This window comes from Schistocerca nitens, chromosome 10 (genome assembly GCF_023898315.1).
Source record: "Schistocerca nitens isolate TAMUIC-IGC-003100 chromosome 10, iqSchNite1.1, whole genome shotgun sequence".
Taxonomy (NCBI): Eukaryota; Metazoa; Arthropoda; class Insecta; order Orthoptera; family Acrididae; genus Schistocerca; species Schistocerca nitens.
Window position 1 is genome coordinate 120,379,338 of NC_064623.1, and position 25,845 is coordinate 120,405,182.

The 25,845-nt window shown below is 50.9% G+C and overlaps 1 protein-coding gene and 1 non-coding gene across 2 annotated transcripts in view; one reads left to right on the forward strand and one right to left on the reverse strand.

The window, feature by feature from the left end:
• Positions 1-24,236, reverse strand: part of LOC126209924 (zyxin-like) — a 28,691-nt gene extending 4,455 nt beyond the window's left edge. The window contains exons 1-2 of the mRNA XM_049939043.1: positions 24,213-24,236; positions 9,366-9,860 (exon numbers count right to left, since the gene is read on the reverse strand). Coding sequence (XP_049795000.1) covers positions 9,366-9,860; positions 24,213-24,236 — 519 coding nt within the window. The remainder of the gene's footprint in view (positions 1-9,365; positions 9,861-24,212) is intronic.
• On the forward strand, positions 20,900-21,039 carry LOC126210863 (U4 spliceosomal RNA). The gene has a single exon (XR_007540827.1). It is a non-coding gene; the product is annotated as a U4 spliceosomal RNA (small nuclear RNA).
• Positions 24,237-25,845: the final 1,609 nt, after the last annotated feature.

Below are 25,845 nucleotides of genomic sequence, written 5' to 3' on the forward strand. Positions count from 1 at the left end.
GTGATTAAAGAGAGCAAACGACGGTCATGGCAATCGTTCTTGAACTCCATCTTCTGTTCCACTAATTCTACGAAAGTATGGGAAGCCATCAGGAGGATTTCCGGGAAACTCGGCCAGCTACCTGTCACAGCATTGCTGCATCAGGGAAGTCTCCTCACGGCGCCGAGAGACATTGCCCAGACACTGGCCATGCATTTTGCGGAATCTACCGCTACTATTACCTGTGCTCCAGATTTCTGCCGCTACCGCACTGCCATCGAGAGGGGTCACTTGGACTTCCGGTCTCCAAATTCTGAACCCTACAACTGCCCCTTCACAATGTGAGAACTGGATTCGGCGCTGTCTGTGGCTCATGATACTGCGCCTGGCCATGATCAAATCCGGTACAGCATGCTGCAGCACTTGTTACTGCCTTCCAAGGAAGTTCTCCTGAATTTTTTCAATATGATATGGTTCTGGCACGTACCCTGACTCGTGGAGGGAGGCGATTTTGATCCCCCTCCTCAAACCGGGGAAGGACCGAACGCATCCCAGCAGTTATCGAAGTATTGCTTTGACGAGCTGTGTCGGGAAGACGTTAGAACGCATGGTCAACCGTCGCCTGGTTTGGTTGCTCGAGACCAGGCAGCTCCTTAGCCCCTCGCAGTGTGGCTTTCGGAGATGTCGTTCAACTATAGACAACTTGACCCTGCTTGAGGCGGCCATCCAGCAGGCCTTCCTGCGTAACCAGCATTGTCTAGGTGTCTTCTTTGACATTCATAAGGCGTATGACACTACTTGGCGCCGCCATATCCTCAATCAACTCCATGAGTGGGGTTTTCGTGGCCGTCTCCCCATCTTCATTCGGTCCTTTCTTTCCCACCGCCTCTTTCGATATAGGGTTGGTAATGTGCTCTCTGATTTGTATGTGCAGGAGAATGGTGTTCCTCAGGGAAGCGTTTTAAGTGTCACCCTCTTTGCCGCCGCCATTAACAGTATCACGTCCACTATCCGGAGTCCTGCCCAATGCTCCTTGTTTGTGGACGATTTTGCTGTTTTCTGTTCTTCCTCCAGTCTTGTCACTGCTAGTCGGCAGTTGCAGCTTACGATACAGCGATTAGAGGCATGGACTGCGAAGACGGGTTTTACCTTTTCTGCAGACAAATGTGTGTGTGTTCATTTTAATCGTTCTCGACGTCCTTTTACCTCCCCTGAACTGCGTCTGAGGGACACCATTCTTCCTTTTAGCGACACTGTGCGGTTCCTGGGCCTCATTTTTGATTCCAAGTTGTCGTAGTTGCCTCACCTTAAAGACCTCAAGGTGCGGGCACTGAAGGCACTGAATATTTTGAAGTGCCTGAGCCATCGGTCCTGGGGAGCAGATGGGGCGCGTCTGCTGTAGTTTTATAGGGCTTTCGTCCCATCGCGTCTTGACTATGGTTCCACCGTATATGGGTCAGCAAGGCCTTCGTATCTGAAGATTCTTGACGCAGTACACCATGAGGGTATCAGGCTGGCCACTGGTGCCTTCCGTACCAGTCCCATCCCCAGCCTTTGTGCTGAGGCAGGGGAACCGCCGCTCGCCATCCGGCGGAAGCTCCTCATGGTGCGACGGGTGTGTCAATTCCTTGCCTGTCCTACCTCCCCTGCGTACCCTACCGTTGCCCGACCGCCTATGGAACGTCTCTTTTCCAGTCGTCCCAGGGCAACGAGACCATTTGGGATTCGTGCCAAGCATTTGCTTGAGTCCCTTGGTGTGGAGCGTGTGGCCCCCCAACGACTGGGTTTTACTTGTCTCCCTCCCTGGTTGCTCCAGAGGCCCAGCGTCCTTTTTGACTTGTCGGAGTACCGGAGGAGCTGCACTCCTGCGTTTGTTTTTACCTCCTTAATTTTTGATATTTTAAACCAGCATCCCGACCATGTCCCAGTCTTTAGGGATGGCTCTAAACAGGGGGACTCTGTTGGTTGTGCTGTTGTTTTCCCTGATCGAGTCGTCAAGTTACGGCTTCCTGCGGCGTTTACCATCTTTGATGCCGAATTGTTTGCGATCTTGCGGGCATTGGAGCAGATGAGATGTGTTCCCAGTCGTAAGTTCCTCATCTGTTCTGACTCCCTGAGTGCCCTTCCGACCATGCAACACTTGTACCCAGCGGATACGGTCGTCCAGAACATCCATGATGCCCTACTCCACCTGCAACGGCAGGGGAAGGAGGTTTCCTTCTGCTGGGTGCCGGGGCACGTGGGTATTAGGGGAAACGAACTGGCAGATGTGGCTGCCAAAGATGCGTGTTCCCTCCCTCACGTTGTTGCATGTGCCGTCCCCCTCCATGCTGTTACCTCCCTCCTGCGTTTTCGCGTTCTGCGTCAGTGGGAAGAGGAGTGGCTGGCAGTCGGTGAGAATAAGCTGCGTCTGGTAAAGGCCACCACGCGGCCATGGCGTACGTCCTACCAGTCATGCAGGCGGGATGAGGTTCTCCTCACTCGCCTCCGCATCGGGCACAGTACCTTAACGCATGGTTTTTTACTCCGGCGGGAAGACCCCCCAATCTGCAGTGCTTGTGGCGTCCAGATTACTGTCCGCCACATTTTACTTGACTGTCTTTTATTCTCTGACCAGAGGGCGGTGGTTTGTTTGCAACCGGATTTGCCCTCTATTTTACAAGATGACGCAACGACTGTAGTTAAGGCCTTACGGTTTTGTGTCCTGTCCAATTTGTTGCCTCGGATTTTAGGGAGTGGGTTTTAATTTGCTGCTGGCTGACTGGCTGACCTCTTACCTAAAACCTGGGTGAGCCAGTCACAAATACCTCCTTGTTTCCCTTCGGTTTCTGTCCTCCCTTCCTTGTGTTTCCTTTCCTTTTTTAGTGCACTCCTTCTCCTCTTGTTTTGCCTCTATATGTTAGGATTTGGAACTGCGGCAGGTCTGTGTCTTTTAGCTGTTCCCCTTGTTCGTTGTTCGTCTTCGTCCCTTCCCTGCATGTGTTCCTGTTTTTATGCGTTTGGGCGCTGATGACCCCGCTGTTTAGCGCCCGTAAACCACAAACACACACACACCTTTCTTTTGCGTGTGTTCCTTCTCCCCTTGTTTTGCCTCTGTATTTAAGGGTTTGAAACTGCGTCGGATATGTGTCTTTTAGCCGTTTTCCTTGTTCACTGTCCGTCTTAGCCCCTTCACTGCATGTGTTACCGTTTTTTATGCGTTTGGGTGCTGATGACCCCGCTGTTTAGCGCCTGTAAACCTCCACACACACACACACACACACACACACACACACACACACACACACACATGTGTTAGGCTGCACAGTGCCTAGTAAGGGCACTCACATTGAGGACAGTGTCCTATCTGGTGAGTGTTACACGAAACAGGAAGAACTGTAATGTTGTGCAAGGCTTTGCCTCATTTTGAGAATACATACATGTGCTGTAGTGTGCAGAGCAGAGGGATTGAAAGAAAGGTAAGGGCTAGTAGCTATTTGGATGGTAGCTAATGCAGTCCCTGATGATGAGGTTTTGTTGAACCTTTATGTAGCTTACATGTTTCATCTAAAGGCTACTGGTGGAAAATCTCCTTCATGCAGTGATAACAGTGATAGTGCAGTAGAATTTGGTGGACTGCAGCCATTGCATTTCCATTTTGAACAGCGTGATTAGTGCATTTCTTGGTGTATTCCTTGAACTGTGGATTTACTGTGCAAATGTGACACAGAATACAGTGTGATAGTTTAAATGGGATGGTGAGCTTAATGATGGTCCAGTGTGCTATGAGAATGTATTGCATGTGGAATACTGAAGAGAGGGAACCAGTGCTTGTGGGATAAATTTTGTGACTGTATCTGTGAATATAAATCAAAGAATGCAATGAAAAACACAGTGGTAGAGCAAGTGTAGGTGAGAATTGTAGCAGGAGTCGTGCATTTATTTTATTTTATATATATATGTATATATATATATATATAACTAGTTAGCTTGTCATGGCTCATTCTTTCTGTCTCTCTTCATTTGAGAATATGACTCTTCCTATATGCAAGGTGAGCAAAATTTGCTGCCTACTATAGCACAAATGGACCCATAGAAAATGTCTTATTGTTTGGATCTGTTATGAATGGTTGGCACTCGAGATACTATTTAGCACAATTTCAGATATTTTCGTTTTTGTCAGGCAATATATTAGCTGGGGCCAATGAGACAGCAGGCGGGTTTGGATACTGTTAGCTTTCTATGATTCTTCTTGGACAAGAACATAAACAACAGTAGAGGAGTCCAAAATATATATTTTTGTGCAGGTTGTTTGGCGCAATGTGGAATAAGCGTGTATCTTGTATATTTAAGACTGCAGCACATGTTCCCAGCGCTATTGAAGCAATTTACTGACTGATTTCTAGTTTTACTTTCCTGCAAGGTAAACTCATTTCAACAACTTAACCCAGCTACATGAGAGGATTTGTAAATCTCATTTCATTGTGTTTCCAGGGTGCCTAATCTGTTACGCAAATATTTCACCCATCGACATTAATCAGTTTCACGGCATTATTCGAGTAAAACTAGCATTTTATTGCTCAGTACGTCAAACAGCTTTTGCTGAGAAGTGTATGGTTTGTTAAGTTAATGTAAATGCAGTTGGCAGTTTTCTTGGTGTCTACTACTAACCAGCGGCCACAAAATAACAAAATCTAACGATGAGTCTTAATGGGTGTGCCGGTATTTGCTAAATGAGGTTGTGCTACTTTCGTCTGTGTGGGCCTTTTTTTGTGTGGTGGTGCTGAAGCCTGATCAACTTCGTTGATTTTTACTTCTGTAGGGAATGGAAGGGGTAAAAATTTTATCTTTATTTATTTATTCTTCTTTCAGCTTTAGTTTGGGCACACAGAAGGGTCCTTTAACTCGCTGCTTTTGGTGTGTGTTTGAAAACATGTGTGTAGAAGTGCTAAAGGACGATATGTCCTTAAATTATGGAGAATTACGTAGGGATATCATTTACGGAGGCTCAAATACTATCGCCTTTGGTACTTTATATTTGTGGTTGCGTAAGGGTTCTACCGTACCTACTGTGGTGAGTTTTGGTGTACTGACACGTATCATGTCCAACTTCTGAAATAAGGTTCGTGCCTTCTCCTTGACCTTGTCTGAGAGGTAAGATTCGCTTAAGGCTCGATGAATGTCATGATTTCGGATCCACCATTGGGATCCTGTGATCCATCGTAGGCATCTGCTTTGTACAACCTGTAACTTCTTGTAGTTAGTGGCACACGTAGTACCCCAAGAGGTCGATCCATACAAAATAGATGGTTCGACTGTGGCATGGTACAACTGGAGTTTCGTGCGTTGGCTGAGGTATGAGCTCTTCAAAAAGGGGAAGAGAGCTCCCAGCATTTTGAGGCCAGACGTCTTCTTCTCCATAATGTGATGACTATACAACAGTTTGGCGTCTAGATGCACTGCCAGGTATTTTACAGTTGTTGCCCAGGGGAGTGGCTGGTCCGATATCCGCAGGCGGTCATTGACGATGGGTCTCCGACGTGTGAAGACAATAACTTTGGTTTTTACCGCATTGACCGTTATTTTGTTCATGTGGTTCCAGTGGTCCACTAAATCTAGTTGGCGCTGCATCCGTGTGACGAGGTGGTCCATTCTGGTGCCTGCAGTCAGGAGCGCTGTGTCGTCGGCATAGAAACTGGCAGTAACATGTGGCACCGTCGGGAGGTCGTTAATATATAAATTAAACAGCAGTGGAGAGATGACCGATCCTTGTGGAAGGCCTTCAAGGACAGGCCGTGTTGTTGAATTCTTGTCATCAATGCGAACATATAATCTGCGATCCTGAAGAAAATTGTCGAGAAGTTTTAAATAGCAGTCTGGTAGGGGAGTGGTACGTCGGAGCTTGACGATCAAGTTGCGTCGCCATACTTTATCGTAAGCCTTCTCTATATCGAGAAAGACTCCAATAGTATGTCGTTTCTTGTTGAAATTGTCTTGGATAGATTCCGTGATGCGCAGTAGTTGTAACTCAGCCGATAGCTTCGCCTGGAAGCCAAACTGCTCCGGTCGGATGATGTTGTGTGCCACAAGGATGTCCAGCATGCGTTTCAGTAGGACACGTTCCAGTACCTTTCCCAGCGTCGGCAGTAAACTTATGGGTCTGTGGCTGTCAGGGTGAGAGAGATCCTTGCCCGGTTTTGGTATTGGCACTATTCTGGCAATCTTCCATGCCTCTGGGAAGTATCCAGTCCTGAGGCAGCTGTTCACTATCCGGGTGAGAAGCACAACAGGCTTTCGCGGGAGGTGTTTCAATTCCGTATTGCTGATTCTATCTGCTCCAGGTGAGGTGTGTTTGCTATACTTGATAATCCTCCGAATTTCCTCCGGCGTTGTCAGCCGGGGCATAGTGTTAGTCGGGGCGTCCCGAATAGCTTCCCATTCCGCCGCCGTGTCCTCCTCTGCACGGTGGAGTGCATCATCTCCATCCTCCGTGGGGGGAGTAGTCATCTGTTGTTGGTATGTATCCGCATACAGCTCCGCCTGCGCCAGTGAGTCGTACAAGAGGCCATGGGGTCCTCGAATTGCCCTTTTGGGGGGCTGTTGCTGTCTGAGACTTTTAACTATTCGCCATTCATCTTTGGTGCGTCATAGAAAGTTGTCCATTTTGAGTTCCCACGTGTGTTGCTTCCAGTCCTGAACCTTCCGCCGGAGTTCTCGGGTTAGTCTGTGAGTTTCCCGTCTATCGTCGGGATGGCGGTAACGGACCCATCGTTTCCGACAGCGATTGCGCCTTGTCTTAAGCTCCTGCAGTGGTGGTGGAAACTCGTCATAATTGACTTCTGGTTGCGGGTGCTCCGTGAGTGCTCGTTGTTTCGCACTGGTAATCTTCTTCGTGAGTACTGCGACTGCCACATCAATCGCTTCTCTGGTAGTAACAACGTGGGTTGGTCGCACATTGTTGTTGAGGTACGCTTGGAACTGCTGCCAGTCGTAAGTTCTTGTCGTCGGCGGTGGGAGTTGCAAAGTAGCCCTCTGTATGAGTCCTAACACCGGTCTGTGGTCCGACGAAAAATCATCCAGCGTCCGCAGATGGAGATTCGGGTTGATGTTCTTGATTATGGCGATGTCTAGAACATCAGCGTCTTGTCTGGACGTAAGGTATCCTCGTCGGTTCCCGTGGTCCATGGACGGAAACATGTAAATTCTCAGCCAGTGCAAACAACATATGTCCTTTTGGGTTAGTCTTACGAGAATTCCAGGCAACATGTTTACTATTAAGATCCCCTCCAAGGAGGATCTTGTCGTAACCCTCTGTAACGGAGTAAAGATCTTCTGGGTGGAGAGGCTTCTTTGGGCTAAGGTAAGCCGCAATGCAGGTAATGTTTCCGAGCGTCGTGTGGATTGTTACTGCCATGGCTTCTAAAGTCTGGAGTTGGGGTAAACGTTCTTGGTGGTGACGAACACATTTTTTGATCAGAACTGCGGTCCCTCCACCCCGTTGGTCCCGTCTGTCCGTCCGGTAGATGTGCATGTTCCTCAAGCGGAGGTCGGTTGACTCGCGGAGATGTGTTTCGGAGACAAATGCTACGTCTATCTTGTGGCGTTGTAAGAAGTCCGTGAATTCTATTTTCTTCAGTTTCTGGCCGGTGGCATTCCAAATGCAGAATTAAGATTCCTCGCGTGATGCCGTCTATCCATTTAGGGTGTTTGAAAAGCTGTCAGTACGCTTTCTACAAGCGAGAGGATAGACGTCAGCTTCTGCTGGAGGGCGGTGAGTAGTTGAAGAATATCTGTTAACGCTGGTGTAAAGGTGGTCGACCAGGCAGATGACGTCTCCGCTGGTGTTGGAGTCGGCGGATGGGCATGTAGTGCTTCGGAGTACGATTGCTGCTGTCTTGTCTGTCGTAGAGTCACTCTGGGTGCTGGTTGTGGTCGAGAGGCGATTGTTTCCACAGGGAGAGGTACCGCTTGTTGTTGGGTGGCCGGAATCGCTGCCATGGCCGAGTTCGTAAAAATTATAGGCCGTTGTGGGGTCGACTTCTTTGGTGTCCTTCTAGTATATTTCCGTAGGAGTTCTTGAAATTTGGAGCAGCCACGGAAGGTCGCTGGATGTTCTTGTTCACAATTGGCGCACTTTGGGGGCGCCGTCCTAGGATGGGTACAATTCGATGATTTATGGGATCCACCGCAGCGGACGCAGCGTGCTGGCATGCTGCAGTAGTTCGCTGTATGCTCGAAACGTTGGCAATGTCGGCACTGGACTGGCCCTTCTTTACTATTATAGGTTTCGATTATCACTCGTGTGTAGAGCAGGTATTTGACATCAAATATCTTGTCACTGTCTTTGCCGGATGGGAGGGTGACTCGGTACACAGGTTGCGGTATCAATTGTTTCGTCTTCTCGTCGCGTTCCTTAAATTGGTAGACTTGTAACACTTTGAAGCGTTTTTCCTTGAGGGCATAGTAAAGTTGTTCTTCGGTAACTTCCGCCGGAAGGCGTTTGACAACGACTTTCAGTTCCCTGTCGTCTGGTGCTTGATGTGTAAAATAGGAGAAGTTGTGGTTCGTGAAGAATTTTATTGCACGCCTTTGGTCTTCGAAGGACTCAAAGTGGTATTTGATGCGGTCCTTTTGGTATATAGCTTTAAGGTTGCCCTCTAGAAGTCCGTTGAGCGTTTCATTGAGGTGAACGTAATCCTTTGTGTAATAAATTGTGACTGGGGGCACTTTGCGAAGCACATTTTTGAAAGGCTTCTTTGGAGAGAGATTGGCGATCATGTCAGTCCATTTTCCTACTTTTGTGGCGGCGTTCGTAGCGACAAACAATTCGCTGTAGAAACGGCTGACGAAGTCACCGCCACACTTTTAATAGCGGGCCGACCGGTCCACTGAAACAGTGAACAGAAAGATGAAAACCCAAACACTCTGATTAAATAAAAGTCGGTACTTACCTTTATTAACGGAGATACAGAAACACGGTAGAGAACTCCGTGTCTACAGAAATCTGTCTAGTTAGAGTCGAAGCGGCTAGGTCAACGTCGGCTGACGACAAACAACAACTCTGCTGCGATGAACACACAACTGACTAGCAAGTACAGAATTCGGTGGCGAGTATACAACCGAGCGGCGAATACAGAACTGTCCTAGCGCTCGCGACTCCAGCGCTTAAGAACCCGAAGCCAGCGGTGGAGCGCGCAGACTTGTGGCGATTTCCTGTCTCGCTGGCGCTGCTTATGCGGACGGCGTCCGGACTTTGATGCTGCCAACCTTTTGGCAGCGGGCTCGGGTGGCATTACTGGTAGGATATAACACTCCTCCCCCCAAAATCGCCGCACCGTCGTTGAATAATGACGTGGCGAGCGTCGACGGCGGGGGAGGGGTCTGGCCGCAGGCGTAGCAGAAGAGACCGGGGCGGAGACTGTTGTCGGTGGCAGTCCCCGGTCCGCACCCCAGCATTGGCTGCGGGGGGCCTCTGGAAACACCGACTGAAAACCGAGGTCAGGGTGCACGCCTGTGACCATGGGCGCAGCTTCTGGTACGGGACGCGACGGGGCGTCGGGACGCACGAAGAGAGGCAGCGTCTCCTGACGCTGCGTCGACGGCTGCTGAGTGGGCGCCGGACAAGGCGCTGCGGTGCCAGACTCCTTGGGGATGCCTAAGCAAAGCAGCTGCAGGACAGGCTGCACAGCCACCGCTTGGGAAGGCGGCCCGGCTGAGGGGTCGACGTCCATCAGCTCCGAAGGCGGTGGCGACTGAAGAGGGACCGCAGGCGCCGGAGCGACCACCTGGGGCGCTCCCGGATGAAGCTGCGCGGGAGGCATCAACGGGACGGGCTGTCGGCGCGGTAGCGGCGACGGCTGCTGCTGCTGCCCTGGGGGCGGCAGCGAAGTTGGAAGGCGCGGCTGGAACCCGCCGCGGACCAAATCTGTAGACAAAGAACGAGCGGCAGAATCCGGGCGGCCAGCGCGGCGCAACTGGTTCTGATGCCTCCTGTGCACCCCAGTAGCACCTTGAACAGTATAAAAACCGCGACCCTGGACACTTATCACGGTACCACGTTCCCAACGACGGCGACCGTGATAAATTCTGAAAAAAACGGCGTCGTTGCGCTGAAAACGCGTGCGATGCTCAGAAGCGGCGGGTCGATCCGGGGGGTGCAACAACCGTAGTAGGGTGCGATGACAACGGCCGTGGAGAAGCTCCGCAGGCGAAGGGCCGTCGCGTGGCGTGGTCCGGTACGACGACAGGAACGTGATGAGGGCCTGCAGACGAGAGTGCGTAGCACGAAGGCGGTCCATATGATCCTTGAATGTGCGTACAAAACGTTCCGCTGCACCATTCGATTGAGGGTGGAACGGCGGAGTAAGAACATGCCGAATGCCATTGGCAGAACAAAAACTTTCAAATTCAGCAGAGGTAAATTGTGGACCATTGTCAGACACTAAAACTTCTGGAAGACCCTCAATACAAAAAATTGAAGTCAACGCCTGTATGGTTTGTGCAGACGTTGTAGACTGCATGGACACAACAAACGGAAAATTACTAAATGCATCTATCACGATGAGCCAACGAGAATGCCAATATGGACCAGCGAAATCAATATGTACTCGCTGCCAGGGACCGGCAGGGCGTGCCCACTCAAAATAGCGTTGAGGCGGAGCAGCTTGGTGTTCGGCACACGTCGAACAATCTGTGGACATCTGCGTAATCTGCTTATCAATGCCGATCCATGTACAATGACGGCGGGCAAGCTGCTTGGTGCGGACCACTCCCCAATGACCTTGATGCAACAAGTCGAGGACCTTGGATTGGAGCACTTGGGGAACCACTACACGAAGCTGGTCATTCTCGGTGCGTAACAGCAAAACTCCGTGCGAAACAGACAACAGATGACGTTGCGGATAATAGCGACGAAGCACAAGATCCGATATGTCCTTTGCCTTGGACGGCCAATCACGTTGAACAAAACGTAATAGTAAACTCAGATGAGGATCCGTAGCTGTCTCACGTGCCACCTGACGATAATCAATCGGAAAATCCCGGAGGGATTGATGCTCATCGGCGTCAATCTGATGGCAAGAGTCGTCAGAGGAATCGAAGACATCATCCGCAGCAATCGGCAATCTAGAAAGCGCGTCAGCGTTTGCATGCTGAGCTGTAGGGCGATACAGTATCTCATACTGGTATTGTGATAACAAAAGAGCCCAACGTTGTAGTCTCTGAGCTGTCCGCTGAGGAACTGGTTTAGACGGATGAAACAGTGACGTCAGGGGCTTGTGATCTGTTACTAAATATAATGGTCTACCATAGAGGTAGTGATGGAATTTTGTGGCACCGAACACAATAGCCAACGCTTCGTTGTCCAATTGGCTATAATTACACTGAGCTTTGTTTAGCAATTTAGATGCGAACGCAATAGGACGTTCGGTGTTACCGACTCGGTGAGACAACACAGCACCGAGGCCGAAAGAAGAGGCATCACAAGCTAACACCAGAGGCTTGTTAGGGTCGTAATGGACCAGACAACGATCATTCAATAAAGCCTCTTTAAGCTGCTGAAAGGCTGATTGGCAATCAGCTGACCACACAAACGGAACATTCTTACGGCGGAGACGATGCAACGGTGCAGCAATCTGTGATGCATTAGGTATAAACCTAATATAATATGTCAATTTGCCAAGAACTGCTTGCAATTCCTGCAGATTGCGAGAGGCGGGCAAATCACGAATAGCTGCTAAATGTGACTGGGAGGGATGAATGCCTTGAGCATTAATAACATGTCCCAGCTACTCCATCTCCGTAAGGAAAAATGAACATTTATCGATGTTGCAACGTAGGCCTGCCTGAGACAACACTGTAAACAAACACTCCAAATTACGGAAATGTTCAGCAGGCGTCCGACCGGACACAACAATATCGTCTAAATAGTTGCAACACGATGGCACATTAGCCAGAAGTTGTGACAAAAAACGCTGAAAAACAGCTGGAGCTGACGCACAACCAAAAGGCAAACGCAGAAAACGGAACAACCCCAACGACGTGTTTATGACAAAATACTGTTGTGATTGCTCGTCGAGGGGCAATTGCAAATATGCTTCACGGAGATCAATTTTGGAAAAGAAACGAGCTTCCCATAACTTATCCATCAGCTCGTCCGGTCTAGGCAAAGGAAAAGAATCAATGACAGTATGAGGATTAACTGTCGACTTAAAATCAGCACACAAACGTAACTTGCCAGACGGTTTCTTTATAATAACTAAGGGAGAAGCCCACTAGCTCGCTGAAACGGGTTGAATAACACCGTTGTTTTGCCAACGACGAAGTTCATGTGCTACAGGTGCCCGGAGGGCGTGAGGCACTGGACGAGCACGAAAAAATCGAGGCTGAGCATTATCTTTTAACGTAATATGAGCGGCAAAGTTCGCAGCACAACCTAGTACGTCTTTAAATATGTCACTGTATTGTTTACACAAATCGGTTATGCTGTCTTGAGGAACAACAACAAAATTAATTTGCAACACATTGTCTTGGATAGACAGGCCACACAAGTCAAAACAGTCTAATCCGAAAATGTTTACACTGTCTGTAGCGCGGAGCACTGTGAATGAAACTGTTTTTGTAATGCCACGAAATGTGGCTGGCACGCTACATACACCTAACACAGGAATTTGTTCTCCACTATAAGTAGCCAAAGAATGTTTTGCCGCTGAAAGTTTACGGCGGCCGATAGCAGCATACGTAGCACTATTTATGAGAGTCACAGACGCACCAGTGTCTAATTGAAAATTGAAGGTCTTATCCTGGATGCGTAGCTTCACAAATAGTTTATTACACTGTCTCTGGATCGGGGCAGTGGAGGCGGAAGACACAAAATCAGCGCGTTTAGCGCGTGTTCGCTGCTTACGACAACTCGTGGGTTGGGCGGGTGGAACAACAACTCCCGCTTCACTTGCAGTCTGTACATTACATTTTACAGCGTTTGAATTACGCTTGGGTCGCATAGCAGAGGGCTGGGTGGGTGGCTGATTGCGAACAAGTTTATTACCCACACGAACCGTGGAAGAGTCTTTAAACGCGACCTTCTGGGCGGGCTGGCTTTGAAGAACATAAATATCCATGGGCTGGGCAGCACTAGAATTGTTCTTGCGTTTACGCAAACAAATAGTCTGGATGTGTCCTTTCCTTTGACCAAAGTGACAAACCGCGTTTCGTAACGGGCAACGTTCACGAGGATGAGCAAGAACACACTTAGGGCAAGACTTAAGTCTATCATTTTGCACATGCGGCTGACGAATGTGTTTAACATGACGCGGCCGGCTAGTATTTACAGTCTGACTCTGCCGGTGGGGCCGCGGGCGTGACATAACTTGCTTAGCACAGGCAATTTGAGAAATACATGGCTGATCTAACTCACACTCAGCATTGTCAAAAGTATCTTGGGCTTCAATGATGTTCATCACAGTCTCTAATGACGGGTCAGGCAACTTTAAGATAGCAGCACGAATACGAGAATCTGCAATGTTTTGAGTAATAGCGTCTCGTAACATGACATCACTGTAGGAAGCTCCACACACACAATGAAATCGGCACTGACGGGTGAGGCCCCGTAAATCTGTTAACCACTGTTTTAGATTGATGTCGCAGTTTCTTTAATCTGAAGAACTTGAATCTGGCCGCTGCCACATGAACTCGCGACTCGAAATACTCCGCAAGCTTGTTAACAACAACGTCATAGTCTAAAGCTTCTGGCTTGGATTCCGGGAACAACTTACAAAGTAGTCGATAGACTTCCACGCCTGCAGTGGAAATTAAATAAAGCTGCCGCTCAGTACCCGTGAGTTTGTAGACTGTTATGTGCGCCTGCAACTGCGCGAAATATTCTCGCCATTCTTCTCTTGATGCATCAAAAGCACGGAAAGGTGGTGCTGCCTGTGCTTGTTCCTTTTGTGTTGGAGGATTAGCCGCTTGTTTGGCGATCGCTTCCACCAGACTTTGTATTTGCTGACTCTGTAACAAGATCAAATGTTGTAATTCGGCAGACATAGTGAACACAAATTAAACCAGCCCCCAAAATTTTATCGCTATAATTAGTATAACCAGAAACAAGTTGAACCAGCCCTGCACACGAGTTCGGAAGCCCTCGTCGCCAGTTTTGTGGCGGCATTCGTAGCGACAAACAATTCGCTGTAGAAACTGCTTACGAAGTCACCGCCACACTTTTAATAGCGGGCCGACCGGTCCGCTGGAGCAGTGAACAGAAAGATGAAAACCCAAACACTCTGATTAAATAAAAGTCGGTACTTATCTTTATTAATGGAGATACAGAAACACGGTAGAGAACTCCGTGTCTACAGAAATCTGTCTAGTTAGTCGAAGCGGCTAGGTCAACGTCGGCTGACGACACACAACTGACTAGCAAGTACACAATTCGGTGGCGAGTATACAACTGACTAGCAAGTACACAATTCGGTGGCGAGTATACAACTGAGCGGCGAATACAGAACTGTCCTAGCGCTCTTTTTTTTTCCTTTATTGTAATTTTAATCACCTCATACAAGGCGGGCTGGCAGCAGCTTTAGACGCCGCTCTTCAGCCTTATGGGGTACAATAACATGATACAGGTGATACAGACAATACAAAAAATGGCGTGCAAAGAAAGTAGATACAAAAAACAATAAACAAGAAGCCGTTCACGTTGGACGATAAAAACACTAACACTTGTTGATACGGCGCACAAAACACGGAGAACGGCGACGGCACATGTGAACAGTTGAGTTGTAACTGCACGAAACACAAAACGAAGCACACACACTAGACACTGATGGCGACGATCTCCGGCGCGCGAATGTTCACTATGGTGTGCGGGTCTGGGGACCTGCCAAGAGAGGAAGAGGAGGAAGGGGAGTGGGAGAGGGAGAGGGGAGAGCAGAGACGCCACGGGCAGGGGAGAAAGGGGGGAGGGAGGAAGTGGGAGGGTAAGCCCGGGGGAAGAGGGGTGGAGGGAGGGGACGGGGGAAAAGGAAAGAGAATGGAAGGGAAGGGAAGGGAAGGGAAGGGAAGAGAAGGGAGGGAGGGAGGGTGCCTAAAGGAAAGGACACCAGAAGTGGGGGGTGGGGCAGGGTCAAAGTTGATAGGAGGGGTAGATGGAGGGGAGGAGGACATCATCAGGGAGGGGGAGCTGACGGAAGCCACCTTGGGAGAGGGTAAGGAGGGTGGAGAGATGGAGACCAGGTGGGACGTGGGCATACAGGCGCGGCAGCGGGCGGGGGTGGGAGAGGATTGGGGAGACGAGCGGGTGAGTAGGATCGAGTTTGCGGGAGGTGTACAGGATCCGTATCCTTTCAAGGAAAAGGAGGAGGTGGGGGAAGGGGATGAGATCGTACAGGATCCGCGTAGGGGAGGGGAGACGGAGACGGATGCGATAGGCGAGGCGGAGAGCATGGCGTTCAAGGATTTGGAGGGATTTGTAAAAGGAGGGGGGGCGGAGATCCAAGCCGGATGGGCATAACAAAGGATACGGCGGATGAGGGATTTATAAGTGTGGAGGATGGTGGAGGGGTCCAGACCCCACGTGCGGCCGGAGAGGAGTTTGAGGAGACTGAGTCGGGAGCGTGTCTTGGCTTGGATTGTCCGGAGGTGGGGAGTCCAGGAGAGGCGACGGTCGAGGGTGACGCCAAGGTACTTAAGGGTTGGAGTGAGGGCGATAGGATGGCCATAGATGGTGATGTAGAAATCAATGAGGCGGAAGGAAGGGGTGGTTTTGCCTACAATGATCGCCTGGATTTTGGAGGGATTGACCTTGAGCAACCACTGGTTGCACCAAGCGGTGAACCGGTCAAGATGGGATTGGAGAAGGTGTTGGGAGCGCTGCAGGGTGGGGGCAAGGGCAAGGAAGGCGGTGTCATCGGCAAACTGGAGAAGGTGGACGGGGGGTGACGGCGGCGGCATGTCCGCCGTGTACAAAAGGTACAGAAGGGGGGAGAGGACGGAGCCTTGGGGCACACCGGCGGAGGGGGAAAAAGGTGTAGGAATCTGCGTTATGGATGGTGACATAGGAAGGACGGCGGGAGAGAAAGGAGCCGATCAGACGGACGTAGTTAATGGGAAGGGCGAAGGTTTGGAGCTTGAAGAGGAGATTGGAATGCCATACTCGGTCATAGGCACGTTCGAGGTCCAGGGAGAGGAAGATTGCGGAGCGACGGGAATTGAGCTGGTCGGAAAGGAGATGCGTGAGGTGAAGGAGAAGGTCGTCGGAAGAGAAGGACGGCCGAAAGCCACACTGGGTAACGGGAAGGAGGCGGAGCTGGCGGAGATGCTGGTGGATGCGGCGGGTGAGGATAGATTCCAGGACCTTGCTGAAGACCGAGGTAAGGCTGATGGGGCGGTAGGAGGAGACGGCGGACGGCGGTTTGCCGGGTTTAAGGAACATGAGGATACAGGAGGTTTTCCACAGGTCGGGGTAGTAACCGGTGGACAGGACTACATTGTAGAGCCTGGCCAGGGTGGAGAGGAAAGAGACAGGAGCGTCACGAAGGTGACGGTAGGTGACACGATCGTGACCAGGAGCGGTGTTGCGTTTTGTGCGGAGGGTAGTAATGAGATCCTGTGTAGTGATAGGGGCATTGAGTTCCGTGTGTGTAATGTTGTCCAAGTACTGGAAACCAGGAGCGAGGGGAGGGACAGATGTGTCAGTTCGATCGCGGATATCCGGGAAGAGGGAGTAATCGAACTGCGGATCATCGGGGACGGAAAATACATCGGAGAGGTAGGAGGCAAAGTGATTGGCCTTACTAAGGGAGTCAGGGAAAGGGTGATCATCATGGAGAAGAGGATAATAAGGGGAGGGTTTAGTTCCGGTAAGGCGATGGAAGGCCGACCAGAACTTGGACGAGTTTATTGGTAGGGTAGCATTTAAATGGGTGCATGTCTGTCGCCAGTCCCGGCGTTTCTTAGCCGCGAGCAAATTACGAATGTGTCGCTGGAGTTGCCGGTGGCGTCGTAGTGTGTCCGGGTCACGCGTGCGGAGGAAGGCACGGTAGAGACTACGGGATTCACGGAGGAGGAGGAGGACGGCCTGTGGGGGTAAGGTAGGACGGTGGGGGTGGATGGCGACAGTAGGGACGTGGGCCTCCACGGCCTCAGACAAGGTCTGCTGGAGAAAGGAAGCGGCATGGGTGACATCGTCAGGGTGGTGGTAGGTGAAGGGGTGGCTATCGACCTGGTTGGAAAGGGTATCACGGTAGGCATTCCAGTCGGCACGGGAGTAGTCATGGACATACTTAGGGGGAGGGTCATTACGAGGGTCGGGGCGGGGGCGACGACCGTCTGAAACGGTGAGGAGGACAGGGAGATGGTCGCTACCAATAGGCTCCAGGACATCCACCGTTATGCGGCCAAGGAGGTTGGGGGAGGAGAGGATAACATCGGGAGTGGAGTCGGATTTGGGATGGGTGTGCTGGGGGATGGGAATGAGGTCGCCATGAAGGGAGGAGAGGAACCGATGCCACCGCCGTAACTGGGCAGCGGAACGACTATGGATGTTGAGGTCGGCGGCGATCACGTAGGAGGAGAAGGTACGGTCGACATGGGAGAGGAAGTCGAAGGGAATAGGGGCGTTGGGGCGGACATAGATGGTGGCGCAGGTAACGGTAAGGCCAGGGAAGAAGAGACTAAGGATCAGGTGTTCGGTGGGGTCGGGAAGGAGAGGTTGGAGCCGAACGGGGATCTGGCGATGGTGCCCAATGGCAACTCCGCCACGCGCAATTGGGAGGGGATTATCGGAGTTGTGGAGGAGGTAGGGCGAAGTGTGGACGGTGTGGTGGGGTTGGAGGAAGGTTTCATTAAGGAGAAAGGCATCAACGCGGTTGGTGGCAAGGGTGTGGAGGAAGAGGTTCTTGTTGGCGGGAAGGGAGCGGATGTTGTTGAAAAGGATACGTTGCTGTCGCGCCATGACAGGGATTTAAACGAGGGTGTCAAGACGGGAGAAGGTGAAATGGGCCTGGTTGTTGGAGTAGGTGGCGTACATTTTGAGGTGGAAAACGGATCGGGCGGCGAGGGAGATCTGTTGGAGGGTGTGTGGGCGCTGAAAAGGATGAACATTCTGCAGGACATTGGTGAGGAATCGGATGATGTCCTCAGCGGTAGGGGGCGGGCGAAGGGAGTTGCCGGGAGTAGTGGGGGCGTCCAGAGGGCGGACAGGAACAGTGAGTTCAGGAGTGGTAGGAGGGGGTCGGGCCTTACACTTCTGGGAGTAGGTGGGATGAGGGAGGTTACAAGTATTACAGGAGGGGGGGGGACTGGAGATTGGGGCAGTGCCGTAAAAAGTGGGCTTGCCTACAGTGCGGGCAGGTGGGGGCCTCGCGGCACTCAGATGTTGTGTGCGCATTATATCGCAAGCTCCTTTGGCAGCGGAGGGATTGAGGAGGGGAACGGGAGGGGTCAACTTTATAGCGCTGGTTAAAAAGGAGGGCACCCTCCTTCAGGAGACGGTCTATGGAGGGGGCGTGCTCAGAAAAAACGCGCATAAGGCGGGTGGGGCCGGCAGCGTTATGGATGCGGCGAACCGCACGCACCTCCAGATGGGGATGGGCCTGAAGCTCCGTCAACACCTCCTCATCCGTGATCACTAGACTGAGCCGAGTGATCACGGCGGTGAGGGTTGGCGGGCGACGCGGAGGTTGGGGTTGGCGGGAGGGAGGTGGTGAAGGAGCAGGGGTGAGAGAGGCATGAGGGCCAAAGCGGGTGACAGGGATGCGGGAAAGGAGGTCTGTGTGGAGGGTAGGGCTTGGGGAGGAGATGAGTTCCGAAGCACGGCGAGGAGTGAGGAGGGAGGAGGGAGATGGGGGCACCAGGACAATGCTGGCGAAGGAAGAGGGTGAGGTTCCGGGCTTCAAGGAGGGAGGGATCCGGAGAGGAGGTAGCAGTAGGAAGAGGGGGTGGAGGAGGAGGGGGCAGGGACGGGCGGGGAGACATCCATGACATCAAGGGTGGGGGAAGGGGGACGAGGCGGAGCCTTTTTGGGGGCAGAGGAGGCAGGGGAGCCGCTGGGGCGCTTGACGGCGGTGAAGGAGGTGTGGGGAATGGGAACAACTGGAATGTGGCGGGGAGTGGCAGGTCCCGGGGCTGGAGTCGGCGCCGGAGACGGTGAGGGCGATGGCGATGGCAAAGGCGATGGTGAAGCCGACGATGAAGACGATGAAGGTGAAGGGGAGAGTGGGGCGTGGGCAGTAGCCCGCCGGGCGACCACCCTGGCGGGGGCCGCAGAAACGGATGGAGCAGGGGGAGGGAGTGGAGGGAAGGGATCAGAGGAGGCGCAGGAGGGGATGGGGTGACAAAGAGGGAGGGAGATGAGAGAGTGAGGAGTGGGGGGATGGACTGAGGGGAGAGGGAAGCGGCACACCACGTGATAGTGGTGGCAGCAGCAGAGGGGGAGGTGTAGATAATGGCGGTGGTGGTGGCTGTAGAAGTGGTGGTGGGGGTGGACATGATGATAAGGGAAAAAAAACACAGTACTAGACAAAGGAACAAACGAGAGACACAGAGAAGAGAGGGACGGGGAATGACGGAGATTGGGGCCGAAGCCCCACTCTGCTGCCACTGGGGGCGGGCGACCCGGCCGGTTGGCCGGTTGGCCGGCTGCTGCTGCTGCTGCTGCTGCTGCTGCTGGGGGCAGCTAGGACCACCGCTGACCGCTGGCTGCAACCGCTGGTGGCGGGACCGCTGCTGGCCGCTGGATGGTGACCGCTGGCTGCTGGCTGCTGGCTGCTGGCTGGCTGGCTGGCACCTTATGTGTTCAGGATGAACATCCTTCGTCAGTACTTTCCTTTCACATGCGCTCTAGAGAATGTGGCAAAAATCCCTCATGACAGAGATTCATCCACATCCTCTCTGCTTCAGTGTGGGTGGAGAATCCAAAATACATTTTACACTGACAGATGCCACAATTTACCCGTGGAAAACTGGTGCCCATGGATTTAAGTTTGAGACTGGATAAAGGTACACTGGATGTCCATCTGTCTCGCTGAGTGCACTCACAAAAATTGGAGCCTCCGGATTCAGGGAGTATTTTTGTGTCTCTCTTGCACTGACTTCCACCAAGCCCTCAGCAGTACATCCTAGACGTACTGCTTCCAGCCTGCTCTGCAGAATTGATGACCTCGTCTGCACACTTCATTCTCTGTACATACCACAAGTGGCTGCATTTGAGCTGACAAACACAGATTTGGGTTGGCTTGGTGGCAGAGTAATTTAGATTCTGACACAGTGTAAAAATCGCACAAATATCTCCAGCCATTCTGGTAGATTACAGCATGGACAGTCATTGCCGTCAGCCATTACAAATGTTCGATTATCAAACACTCAAACAGCAACTACACCTGACACAGCAAGAATAGAACTGCGCTCCGTTCCTCGCCTGAGGTAAGTGTGATTCGAGTAAAACTAGCATTTTATTGCTCAGTACGTCAAACAGCTTTTGCTGAGAAGTGTATGGTTTGTTAAGTTAATGTAAATGCAGTTGGCAGTTTTCTTGGTGTCTAGTACTAACCAGCGGCCACAAAATAACAAAATCTAACGATGAGTCTTAATGGGTGTGCCGGTATTTGCTAAATGAGGTTGTGCTACTTTCGTCTGTGTGGGGCTAGGCGAGTGAGCAGTAGCGCGCCTGACGGTCAAGGGGAGAACTACTGTGCAGTTTTGAGCGTTTAAGATGGCGGTGAGTAGGCGTGTAAGCAACTATTAGACACAAGCAGCAAAGAACAGAAAGTTTGCCTGTAATAAAATGTATTTTACTGTATTTTCTTCTGTATATTTCTGTATTTGTTTCCCCCAATGGAACTTGAGTAGTGTAGGGTAATACTGATAGGTATCAATGATGCAGGTACTTGTAGGTGTTTGGAACGAACGTCAGGTATAAATAGCAGTGCCAGGCGCTAGGTAGTTAATCTTTGCGCAGTGGCAATATTGTAACCAATGAAGTATAACTGAGGTGCGATTATTGCTGGTTGAAAACTTTTACCAATACTCCGCCAGAGAGACGTGAAATACCGTCTCTGTGGCAATTTTAGGCAACCCCTGAGGGGGTGTAAGTCTCATAGAAACAATGCTTCAAGCTGTGTTTATCTGTGTACTCATTCTGCACTTGTGGAAGTGTTTAGCTGATGGTTGTTAGGGACCATGTACACAGACCAGGCTGTGTTCACTGATGAATTGTGTACATGTCTTAGGCAGCTGGTGAGAAACATTCTCCTCAGTGCAAGATGTTGTGCAACTGCTATGTGTGAATAAAGATGTCAATGTGGACAGTTGAAATGTGGCTCTGTCTAGTGGCAATTCTTGCTCCATAGCATACTTGTGGTACACACATGCAGTGATTAGTGATAAATGTAGGATTTGACAAAACTTGTGTCAGAATTTAGGGGAGGAGACTAGGGCAGTACAGTGAGAGTTGGTGAGTGTGTGGGAGGCAGGTGTTGTACTTAATTCATTTTCACAGCACTGCCAGTGTTATAATTTGTGTTTGTGTCCTGATCATTAGATGCATGTTTGATCCTTTTTGGACACTGCTGTGTGTACACCTTGATAATTAGAACTTATGACCATGGAACTGCTGTTGATAATATTTGGCAATGAGTCTGTTGACTTGAGATGATTGATGTGTTAGGCTGCACAGTGCCTAGTAAGGGCACTCACATTGAGGACAGTGTCCTATCTGGTGTGTGTTACACGAAACAGGAAGAACTGTAATGTTGTGCAAGGCTTTGCCTCATTTTGAGAATACATACATGTGCTGTAGTGTGCAGAGCAGAGGGATTGAAAGAAAGGTAAGGGCTAGTAGCTATTTGGATGGTAGCTAATGCAGTCCCTGATGATGAGGTTTTGTTGAACCTTTATGTAGCTTACATGTTTCATCTAAAGGCTACTGGTGGAAAATCTCCTTCATGCAGTGATAACAGTGATTGTGCAGTAGAATTTGGTGGGTTGCAGCCATGGCATTTCCATTTTGAACAGCGTGATTAGTGCATTTCTTGGTGTATTCCTTGAACTGTGGATTTACTGTGCAAATGTGACACAGAATACAGTGTGATAGTTTAAATGGGATGGTGAGCTTAATGATGGTCCAGTGTGCTATGAGAATGTATTGCATGTGGAATACTGAAGAGAGGGAACCATTGCTTGTGGGGTAAATTTTGTGACTGTCTCTGTGAATATAAATCAAAGAATGCAATGAAAAGCACAGTGGTAGAGCAAGTGTAGGTGAGAATTGTAGCAGGACTCGTGCATTATTTATTTATTTTTTTCTTTATTTTGCGTTTCGTTATGTATTGGTGTCTTCCAATATGATTTGCACCATGGCTACCTGTCAGTATTTCCTTCGACTACTGAAGTATCCATAGGTGTTCGGAACAAACGTCAGATATAAATACCAGCGCCAGTCGCAATGTTGATAACAACCACCCCTTCCAGCCCCCCATATCCTCAAAAAAGTAGTTTTTCCTGTTAGCCGCTCTGTTTTGCGACTTAAATACCTACGCCACTTTCTTCCACAACTCGGCCGTCTTTAGTTTCTCCCACCTCGACACTCTCGCCTCGTTCAAGCCCCTCTCACTTATCTTAGATTTTTCTCCTACCACGTCCTGTCACGTCTCCAGTATTGTCTCCTCTACGTCAGCTTTCTCTCCGTGCCTGCGAACAAATAGTTCTTTTTTTTTTTAAAATAATTTTCGCCTAATTTTAAGCGGCGCTATCCGTCGTTAGTGTGGCCGCTTGGAAGCACAATGTGCTGTAGCCTAGTATTCATCTTTAACGTTTTCGGTACAGTTGAGCACGTCATTTCACATCCCCTCAAGTGCCGCAAGTCTGCAAGTCTCGAGACGCTACGATAGACGCTTGCTTCCGGCCCCTCATGTACTTGGCAACGGGCGACAAAGCGTTCGGCTGGGTGACGCTACGTGTACGCCGGCTCGCGCCACCGCGGTAGCTGTGCGTGCAGGGAATCCCGCGCCGTCCAATTGCGTTTCTTGTGCATTCCGTTGATGGTCAGAGAAAGCCAAAACGCGCCTCTCGACCATTAATAGGGATGTCGTACCAGAGTTAGATCGCTTGGACCATCTCGCGGCTGCCGCTGCAACTACTGGCCCGCGTCCCCCACGCTTATCGAACAGACAGTGTGCTGGCTCTGGGTTTGACGCCAGGTCGACGCACACGTGTAGTACGCACCTGGCGCGAGTGCTGCTGCGTTTGGCAGTCTCTTGCGGAGCACGCTGCTGGCCGAGTGCTGAGACGCACTAGTTACCAAATGCTATCACAAAATACTGCGTTTGGAATTGAAATAAGCACCGGTACAGCGCGAACACAGTCCCAGCTACCAAAAATAATGCGCCCGAGTTGCATTTGGAGTAATCGTGGGGGTCAGCTCGACCGAAGTGCAATGGAAGACCCCCACGCCCGAGGAACCGCCTTTTTTTTCCCTTCAAAGTAAAGTGACCTCTGCACATTTCTGTTTAATTGAAAAGCTGTAAGATATAATGGTGCATACACTCGATGGCGATAATATAAAAAGGTAACAAGGTAATTAATATAAATAATTAACTGAACACCAATAAAGTTAGTGTCGGAAAGAACACTGAAACATAATACACTCACTAGCATTTCTCAATACAACGATGGGTATTGGTATGGGATCAGTTAAGAAACTAAGTTAAAAGGGGAAACAAAAATGATAAAAGAGAAACAAAAGGGATACTTCCAGCGAAATTATTCACTGTAAGTGAAGTGTTCTCTGATATCTATACAATTACGCAACAGATAAAGTGTTGGCAAAATGTTCGCGGTACTTCGTTGAACAATGCAATGGTTGATGATATTCCCACAGGTACGCCGTGTACCGCACGGCGTCACTGAGTTGTAACTCAAAAATGGCGTAGGCAGTGTGTCCCAGTAGCCAGTCTATGGCTTTGCGCGTTGTTTGGGCGCAGTTTAAAGTCAGGAAGGATAATCTACATTGGTGTCACGCTGGAAGGTGTAGTCTGTTTGGTAAGCCCCACCATCATTCAGCACAACTGTCACACGTAGCGGCACTCTATAGGGTTGGTGGTCTCTGGTGTAGGCAGCTCCACACTGGCTGCACTCATTTTTTTTGGCTGAAGTGGATGTCTGCTTGACGCTGCTCAGTGGGAAAAAGTGCCATTGACGACACGGTACCACAACGAACTGATGTCTTGCGGCAGGAATGGGTTGTTAATATTAGCACATACCTGCTTCCAGACGACCGTTGGCATCCGTATTTCCAGTTTGTGCGCTGGTGGACAGCCTAGAACAGCTTCATAGATCCGTCGAGCTGTATTCAGATCTGTAGCCGCTTCCTAGACATAACTGCGTGCTAGATAAAATTTGCTGACGTAGGACATCTTGAAGGGGGTGCCCGCTACCTAAACTGGAGCTCATTGTGACTGTGGCCGGTATCGATCTAATATGGCTGCCGTCGACCCTTTCGGATGGTCGGTATGCAGCGTCGCTGTTCGGTGGATGAGGAGTGCCGTGCACTTCCGCTGGAAGTCGATCAGGCCCAGTCTCCTCCAAGTGGACGCAGGCGGTGGCTCGCACTGTGAAGATGGAGTGTCGCCACAGCAGCCAGCAAACTGCTTGCATAATCAATTTTCCCAGAAGTTTCGGGGCTGTCAGCCGCTGGGCGACATACCACACCTAGGCGAAGATCGTCGTGTTAATGACAGACGCTCCCTGGTGGAGGTTCAGACGTGGGTTGGCGTGGCAACTGCACAGTCCCCTGATGGTGTTGAGGAGTAGTCTCCACGTGAGGGCCTGCATTATCTGAGGGCAGGCACACGCCTGCAGTCCCAGCTATCTGTGCTCCTGGATGATCTTGTCCCACCTGCATTTGTCATCAGGAAGGTGCAGTCACTGCCCCAGTGTCATTCTTCTGGGCGCCTGCCCCGCTGGGCTCTCAACAGGGCTGACTGGCCGGCTTTTACTTCTGCTGCCACCATTGCATCTCCCCCACAGGGTGACATTGACGAGGTGGTCCGTGTCTTGACCACGTCAATCATTTCTGCGGCCGAGGCTGCCATCCCCCGCTCTTCTGGTCTCCCTCGGAGGAAGGCTGTACCCTGGTGGTCGAGGGAGATTGCTGAAGCTATTCGAGACCGTAGGCGGGCTCTCCAGCGTCATAGGCGGCACCCGTCTCTGGATACTCTCATCGTCTTAAAGAGGATCCCTGCCTTGGCCCGTCGTCTTATTGCACGGCGTAAGCAGGAGTGCTGGGAGAAGTATGTCTCATCCTTGGGCTCCCGTGTCTCTCCGTCGCTCGTGTGGTCCTGGATCCGGCGGACTTATGGATACCGGACCCCTATGGGTGTCGCTGGGATCTCCCTGGACGGCGCTGTTTGCACGGAAGCTGCCGCCATTGCTGAACACCTTGCCGCGCACTTTGCTACGAGCTCTGCGACTGCAACTTACCCCCCCTGCCTTTCGCTCTCTAAAGGAGCGAGCCGAGCAGACGCCATTATCCTTCCACACGCGTCGTTCTGAAAAATACAATGCTCCTTTCAGCGAGAGGGAATTCCTCGCTGCCCTCGCCGATTGCCCAGATACAGCACCAGGACCAGACTGCATCCACGCGCAGATGCTGAAGCATCTCTCCAGGGGCTGCCAGAGACACGTCCTCACCATCTTTAACCGCATTTGGAGCGAGGGCATGTTTCCGTCGCAATGGCGAGAGGGTGTTATTGTCCCCATCTTGAAGCCCGGTGCGGACCCACTGGCGGTGGACGGTTATCGTCCCATTACCCTCACCAACGTTTTGTGCAAATTGCTCGAACGTATGGTGGGGCGGCGTTTGTGTTGGGCCCTTGAGTCGCGCGGTCTTCTCGC